Source organism: Barbus barbus (assembly GCF_936440315.1).
Source record: "Barbus barbus genome assembly, chromosome: 17".
Lineage (NCBI taxonomy): Eukaryota > Metazoa > Chordata > Actinopteri > Cypriniformes > Cyprinidae > Barbus > Barbus barbus.
In genome coordinates this window covers 259,284-267,872 of record NC_136745.1, presented here as the reverse complement: position 1 = coordinate 267,872, position 8,589 = coordinate 259,284, and the positions used below count along the sequence as shown (strand labels likewise).

General features: G+C 36.5%; 1 protein-coding gene across 1 annotated transcript; it reads right to left on the bottom strand.

Annotated features, from left to right (window-relative positions):
* Window positions 1-3,697: 3,697 nt before the first annotated feature.
* LOC306883488 (putative P2Y purinoceptor 10) lies at window positions 3,698-8,301 on the bottom strand. The gene is made up of 3 exons (XM_079438779.1): window positions 8,168-8,301; window positions 6,936-7,147; window positions 3,698-5,750 (listed from the first exon to the last, which is right to left on the bottom strand). Exons 2-3 carry the CDS (start codon window positions 7,103-7,105, stop codon window positions 4,922-4,924), a joined length of 999 nt encoding a protein of 332 aa, XP_079294905.1. The 5' UTR covers window positions 7,106-7,147; window positions 8,168-8,301; the 3' UTR covers window positions 3,698-4,921.
* Window positions 8,302-8,589: the final 288 nt, after the last annotated feature.

The following is an 8,589-nucleotide window of genomic DNA, read 5'->3' as shown; positions in this document are numbered from 1 at the left end:
AGACCAGAAAAAATATTATAAAATAATTTATAAAGCTAAGCTATTTCAAGGTCAGGAATTAAATTAATTTGTTCCCACTCCAAGTTATTCAAATCATGTAGAAACCCTTGTTCTGAAAAATGTTTCATATCACGTTTTGTTATAACGCGTGGTTTGAATTTTGGAATTTTTGTATTTCTAACCGTTGCAATGACACAGTGGTCACTGATGTCATTCGCAAATACAGATGCAGTTGAATACTTGTGCGGAACATATGTTAAAATTAAATCAATTAAAGATGATTTTTCTGGACATTTTAAATTCGGTAGGACTATCAACAATCTGAAAAAGATTTAATGTATTAACCACAAAAAACTCCATGACTCATGACTCCTTTTAAAACTGACTGCATAAGCAACTGAACAAATGATCATAAGTCGATGTTTACTAATCCCCCTTGAGACATTTAGCTACAGAATGTAGGTTTAATTTTAAAATATAAGAAAGAGAAACAACATAAAATATACGTTTCAAAAGACATAGGGTAGAGTGGTGGAGAAACACCCCCCTTTAAGGACTGTGTAATTTTCCTCTGTGAAACAAATTTAAATGTGTCCAGAATAGTTATCATAATTTTAGCGACAATGACATAATTTATAAACCAAGTATGAAAAATATATAACTGCGATGTTCTAAAAAATTATACTTTAAAACTTTTAAACACTTTTTTTCTTACTGCTGAAAATTAGATCACTTACTGTGAAAGCCGTTTTCTCTCAGAAACATCACCAGTGTGCGCTTCATGATGAATACTACATAACATGTCAACATAGTCCATAGATACAACAACAATTTATATTGACTCTATCTAGTGGTTATTTTTGGAAAAACAGTAGAGGGGCGTTTCCCCTCCACTCTACCCTATTGAGTCACTCACACAAAAATGTGTGTATATATGACATAACATGCAGTACAGTGTATAAAAATCAATGACTGCAGTTTAAGTAAAAGATTAGGTTAAAGTATTTGTAATTTTGGAGCTCTGATATATGGGTAGTTCACTCCAAAATGACAATTCATGTCATTCTAAAGCATGAATTTTTTCCCTAATGGAACACAAATGGAAATGTTTTGTGACTGCTCTGTTATTTTTGTCCATACGAATTAAACTGAACAAGAAACTAATTTAATACACAGATACGTACAACAATTCCATAGCAGGTTATTTGTGTAAATAAGGGAGAATCAGGCATATTAATGCTATTAGTTATATGGCTCCAGGTTATCGTCCAGGCATAACTATTGTTCCAGCCACCAAAGACAGATTCACAAATAACCTGCCTGATTTATCTCAACTGCTCTGTGTACCCATAAATACACATGAACTAGACGAAATGACTAGCAACATGGGCACTATCTTCTCTAATACATTAGAAGCTGTTGCAACCCCTCAAATTGAAAAAGGTTAGAGAAAAACGTACTGCGCTATGGTACAACAGTTATACCCATTCTCTCAACAAAGAAACTCGTAATCTTGAGCGCAAATGGAGAAAAACTAACTTGAAAGTGTTTAGAATTACGTGGAAAAACAGTATGTCCAGCTATAGACAGGCTCTAAAAGCTGCCAGGGTAGAGCATATCCACAAACTCATAGATAATAACCAAAACAATCCAAGGTTCTTATTTAGCACAATGGCTAGACTAACAAATAAACACACGCCACCCGATCTAAATATTCCCTCACAGTTTAATAGTAATGACTTTATGAATTTCTTTACTGATAAAATAGATAACATCAGAAATACGATAACAAATGTAGATTCTACTGCATCTAGTATTTCAGCTTCATTCATCACACCCAAAGAAAAACTGCAGTGCTTTACAACTATAGGACAGGAAGAGCTAAATAAACTTATCAGTGCATCTAAACCAACAACGTGTTTATTAGATCCTGTACCCACTAAACTACTGAAAGAGTTGTTACCTGTAGCAGAAGAACAGCTTCTCAATATTATTAACTCATCGTTATCTTTAGGTCACGTCCCAAAACCATTCAAGCTGGCGGTTATTAAGCCTCTTATTAAGAAACCACAACTAGATTCAAATGAACTGGCAAATTACAGACCCATTTCAAATCTTCCGTTTATGTCAAAACTTTTAGAAAAAGTTGTGTCTGCTCAATTGTGTTCCTTCCTGCAAACAAATGATCTCTATGAAGAATTTCAGTCAGGTTTCAGGCCCAATCATAGTACAGAAACTGCACTTGTTAAAATTACAAATGACTTGCTTCTTACTTCAGACCAAGGCTGCATCTCATTGCTAGTATTACTTGATCTTAATGCTGCGTTCGACACTATAGACCATGACATACTCATAGATTGATTACAAAACTATATTGGTATTCAAGGGCAGGCTTTAAGATGGTTTAGATCCTACCGGTCCGATCGCTACCACTTTGTTCATTTAAATGGGGAGTCATCTCAGTTATCATCAGTAAAGTATGGAGTACCACAAGGATCTGTCCTAGGTCCATTCATGACCTCTAGACTGGACTATTGTAATGCACTTCTAGGTGGTTGTCCCGCACCTTCAATAAACAAGCTACAGATAGTCCAAAATGCAGTGGCTAGAGTTCTTACCAGGTCAAGAAAAAATGATCATATTACTCCAGTTTTACAGTCTCTGCACTGGCTACCTATTATGTTCCGTATCATTTACAAAATATAATTACTTGCCTATAAGGCCCTAAATGGTTTAGCACCTGCGTACCTAACTTGTCTTCTACCACGCTATAATCCAACCCGCTCTCTAAGGTCGCAAAACTCTGGACTTTTGGTAGTACCTAGGATAGCAAAGTCCACTAAAGGAGGTAGAGCTTTTTCACATTTGGCTCCCAAACTCTGGAATAGCTTTCCTGATAACGTTCGGGGTTCAGACACACTCTCTCTGTTTAAATCTAGATTAAAGGCACTTTAACCAAGCATTCACATAATGCATCTCATAACTGTTTACTACAGTTATATCTGATCAAATGTACGTTTATTATTATTCTTTAGCTTGGGGGTGGTGATGGCGCAGTGGATAAGACACATGCCTTTGGTGTGAGAGACCCGGGTTCGAATCCACTGTGAGACACCAATGTGTCCCTGAGCAAGACACTTAACCCCTAGTTGCTCCAGAGGCGTGCGACCTCTGACATATATAGCAATTGTAAGTCGCTTTGGATAAAAGCGTCAGCTAAATGTAAATGTGGGTTGAACAAATCATTTTTGCTTAGATGGAACAGCAGCTACGCTAATTATGTCTCTATTTGTTTCTCTGTTTCTGATTAACATCCCGTGGTAACTAGGAATTACAGAAGCTTCAGTCTGGATCCAACCCTTAAATGATCTGAGATGACCAAACACCTGAGAAAAGATGATGCCAACCCCTCAGAGGACCTCAGAGGATGCAAACGCTCAGACAACATACAGAATTACCAAATTTTGCCATAAGTTAAATATATTAAGGTTCTGCTATATATAAATATATTGTGGAAACTTAATTTCCTGTAGAGCTGCTTTGCAACGATTTGTATCATAAAAAGCGCTACACAAATAAACTTGAACTTGAGAACATTGAAACCTTTTGCTTTTTAATGTTTTTCTTTTTTCTTTTTTTTAAAAGATTTATTAAAGTGTAAATCATAATGAAAGGTATTAAACTGAGCATCATTAAACACACTTAATCTCATTTATTAAACATTAAAATACTGAACATATTAAATCGCATTTATAGTATAATACAATAATACAAGAGCAAGTGTAAACAACAAATTCACATGGACAGCGTGAAAACAGAATCTCAATTTTTATGTTGTTCTTGGAAGTTTGGATTTGTGCCATCTCAGCCTCAGATCTCCACAGACTGATGAATATGCAGCTGTGTTGATTCCTTTTTCTTGCTGGACTGCCATCAAACACAATCAAACCTCTACAAATGATTCAGAATGCAGCGGCACGACTGGTCTTCAACGAGCCCAAAAGAGCCCATCTTACACCTCTCTTCATCTCCTTGCACTGGCTACCAGTGGCAGCTCGCATCAAGTTCAAGACACTGATGCTTGCATACAGAACGACCACAGGCTCAACACCCTCCTACTTCCACTCACTATTACGAATCTACATCCCCTCCAGAAGTCTGAGATCTGCTAGTGAGCGACGCCTTGTGGTACCATCACAGAGAGGCTCAAAATCACTCTCCAGAACATTCTCGTTCACCATTCCTGGCTGGTGGAATAATCTTCCCACCCCTATCGGGAATGCCGGATCCCTGTCAATCTTCAAGCAACAACTGAAAACTAATCTCTTTCGGCACTACTTGACTTCATCCTAAACTCAAAAAAAAAAAAAAAAACTTCCTCTGTCTGATTGCCTCTTCAAGATGAATCGCTTCTTGTATTCCCCAATTGTAAGTCGGTTTGGATAAAAGCGTCTACCAAATGACTAAATGTAAATGTAACTCTAGACCTGGTGTTAGTTGGCCCAGTCAGTTCAACTAAAGCTCATTTGAGTTTTGCATTTTCACTCCTATCGGTCTGGTGAGACAGACACTATCAGCTCATCCTGTGTCTGCATTATACAAAAATATCTGTCATGCAATCAGTTATAAGTTTCTTTTTTCTTCCTTTTAAATTTGTCTGTCTTTGACGGCTGTCATTGCTAAACTTCAAGTACTTCACCCATGCCGTGAAAGGCTGTGATTTTGGTCAAAATAATACTTGCTGGACAAAACATTTAAATTTTTAAGCTTTATATCTTTTTGTTCAAGCAATGTATAGCACTTAATGCATAGACTTTATTTTGTACATGGTCTGAAGGCACGTTTTGCACACTAAATGTACATGTTTTTACACTGAAGCCAAATAAACAGCTCCGATGTTGAAAATGTTTGGGGTCCCTGATCATTCCCTATAGGAAGAGGTGCTCTCTGTGCTCATCAGACGGCCCCGGAGCACAGAGCTGCCGTGCTGGGACAGCTGCTGCTTGAACTCTGTGGTCAGAAAGTAGTAGATGAGAGGGTTGAGGCAGCAGTTGAGGCTTGCGATGCAGAGAGATATGGGGTGAAACTGTCGGATGGCCTGACTCGCTGCACAGTTTGTGATAATGTTCTGGGTCACCATCATGTAAAGCAGGAAGTTGATGTGGTAGGGGACGAAACAGAAGAGGAAGACCCCTGTGCACACCCTAATCATGCGCAAGGCCTTTCTTGTGCTACCCGTGGACTGCTGCTTTTGATTCCGATGTCGCAAAGATTTCACGATTAAATAAGTACAGAAACCAATGATAATTAACGGACCGAGAAATCCCAAGAACTCAGCAGCAACCATCATGGAAATGGCCGAGGGTACATTTAGCATGCGCATGGGCAGGTCTTTGAAGCAGCTTCTGTTTGCAGAGCTTGAGTTGGTCCTCATTAAGATGAAGGGCGAGCAGCAGAGCCCCACCACGACCCAGACCACGGCGCCAATGCAGACGTCATAGCGTGACTTCCAGTGCCTGGCGCAGAACGGCCGCAGGAGGAACACGCAGCGCTGGATGCTGATGCACACCAGAAATACGATGCTAGCGTACATGTTAAGGTACTTCAGGTAAAAACACAGCATGCACAGCGTGCTGCCGAAAGGCCAGTCTTGTCTGATGTAGTAATGAATTCGAAGCGGCAGCGACAGCACGTGAGCCAGGTCAGCTATGGTCAGGTTAATCATAAAGATGATGGCTTTCGTCTTTTTGCTGTGGATTGAAGAGAATCCGTAGCATTAGAAGAAACCATGAAACTCATGAAATACATATCAGAAAACCAGACACTCCTGATGGGGCTTGAAATGTTAATCGGTACTAAAACAGTTACAGTGGACAGAATTAAGCCCTTTTGTTAAACATACTACTGATTTAACAGGAATGACACAGTGACTTTTTATGTTACCAGCATTCAAACTTTTACAACAGGCTTTTCAACTTATGTTTTATATCTGTTGAAATACGCCACCTCTGAACAGAGTGACTAGAAAATAATAATAATAATGATAATGTAAACCAACATAATGAACAGACTGTGCAAAAAGTGTGGTGAGCCAAGTACCCTAAAGATCACAAATTATACAAAGTGTCTTTTCAGCACAGGGGCTGTTCCAAGTATAAAATACTATGTATAACAATAATAATAATAAAGGTTCTCCAACAGATGCCATAATTGTTATATTATATTGAAGCATATATGTAGCAAAATTCAATTTGAAATGTAATATGTAAAATGGCAATGTATTTCTGTATTTAAATTTATTTAAATGTATTTGTATATGTAAATTTTCCCATTCATATGTGCAACATTGCAAAATGAAAATGAAAATTAAATTATATAATTTAAATTAGCCATTTTCTAAACTAGTTTTAATATGCAAATTAAAAACATATTTTAAAGCTTTATAAGTTGCAAAATGAAAATGAAAATGTATTACCCAAATTGATTAGATATTTAATTCTCGCTGCATTTTGCTACAATTATCATGCAGTATCACAATAAAAATGCAATCCCAAGTGTCCTACCCCTAAGTCTAAATGCATTTAGGAAAAACAGCATTTAAATTATAATTTTGCTAGTTTTTGCTTGGATATGTTAAACATATTTAATCAATTTGGGTAATACATTTTAATTTTAATTTTGCAACTTATAAAGCTTCAAAATATGTTTTTTAATTTGCATATTAAAACTAGTGTAGAAAATGGCAAATTTAAATTATATAATTTAATTTTCATTTTCATTTTGCACTAAATGTTGCACATATTTATGGGAAAATGTAAATTTAAATACAGAAATAAATTGCCATTTTACATATTGCATTGCCATTTTGCATATTACATTTCAAATTGAAGTTTGCTACACATATGCTTCCATAATAGTAACAGTGAAATGCTGACCTTATGAATCGACAGAGCACCCAAAGAGCCAGGGTGTTGAACAGCAGGCCTGGAATGAATATAATCAGGTAAAAGTATGTGTAGAGCTGGTTTATAGTTGATTCCCAGACAGTCATGTTAGTGGAACTGGAGCAGTTCGCCACTTTATATGACGTGTTCATAGTAGTCATGGTGAAACTGCAATTTCATTTACTGTAGACTGTAGAGAATCACTGTGGAAGGAAATGAAAACAACTGTAAAATCTATGCTGAGTAATCACTGCAGTTTTGGTAATTTCAAATAGATGCAAGTGGCCCAGAAAGAATTTAGATACTTTAGGGAGACATTAATGTTTTTTATTGAATTGGATAATAAAAATATCAAAACAACTATCACTTATTCTAAAGAAAATGGGCAAACATATATATATATATATATATATATATATATATATATATATATATATATATAAATATAAATTACTTTATATGTATAAATTACATTTATTTGAATTGATATAGCTTATGTGAAAAGTGACACGCGTTTGTCATTTGTCAACTCCCTTCCTGTGCAAGCGTGAAGGAAGTGTTTGCGTGACGGTTGATGGTTTGCATAGTTTTCTCCCCCAAATCTTTGTGTGCTCTTGTCTTGTATTTTGAACTTATTTCCCCACTAAATGGATCTGCTAGCGTAGCATTTGGATTTGATAGTGATTTTAACATTTTTATATCATTTTGGTCTTTAGATCCAGTGTCTCATGTAAAGATGGGTGTGCTGTAAAACTGCAAGCACATGTTGAACAAATAAAGGAACTCTGGTTTCACAAGTATGCAAATATTCAAATTCATTGCTCTTTTTGACATGACTCATTTTATTTCCTGCTGTGAAACAAGAAATGTTTGGAAACTGCCACTGAGTTATTCTGTTTAGTTTAAAGGTTTAGTTTAAACAGTTTTCCTGCAATCATTCTGTGGCTCCAGGAGACAGTGTATTTCGTTTCTTCTTCCACCACATAAGATAGACATGATACAATCATGATTTGACTTTGAAAAGACATAGTTCTGAAGCTCTTTAACCATTAATAAAACTTTGTGAAATGCAATTCAAGGACAACAACAATAAAAACATTTATATTTGTACCTGTATTTCCCATGTAAGATGAAAAAGAAATACACGGTATCATTTGTTTGCTTAATCCAGGCATGTCTCAAGTGCACTTATATAGGAAGAAATATCTTTTGGTTGTTCCTACCTGTTGGACTGAGTTGCAGTCTGCATGTGTGATATTTGGTGTTTTCCAGTCCAGCATTCTCATCATGCAACCTGCTGCAGCGGGAGGAAGTTATCTGAATGTGACGTGCCCTATAATTTCTCTGTTATTCTTCTGCTACACCACTGGTGTAAACAACCCGTGACGTCTCAGGAAAGAGAAAGTGTTTACTATCTCTGATTCAGGGGATGTTTGAGGGCTTTGATAGCAGTCAGTTAGTTACAACTGAAATTGCAGACAAACAACAAATGGTTACAGTTTTTGTTGTCACTAACTTAATTACATTAATGGTTACAAATTTGGCAGACAATGTTACCCAAATGAAAGCACATGAAAGCACATTGGATCCTGGACCTTGACCTGATTAGTTCCATGCTCTAGCTAGGAGACATGTTTAAACATAA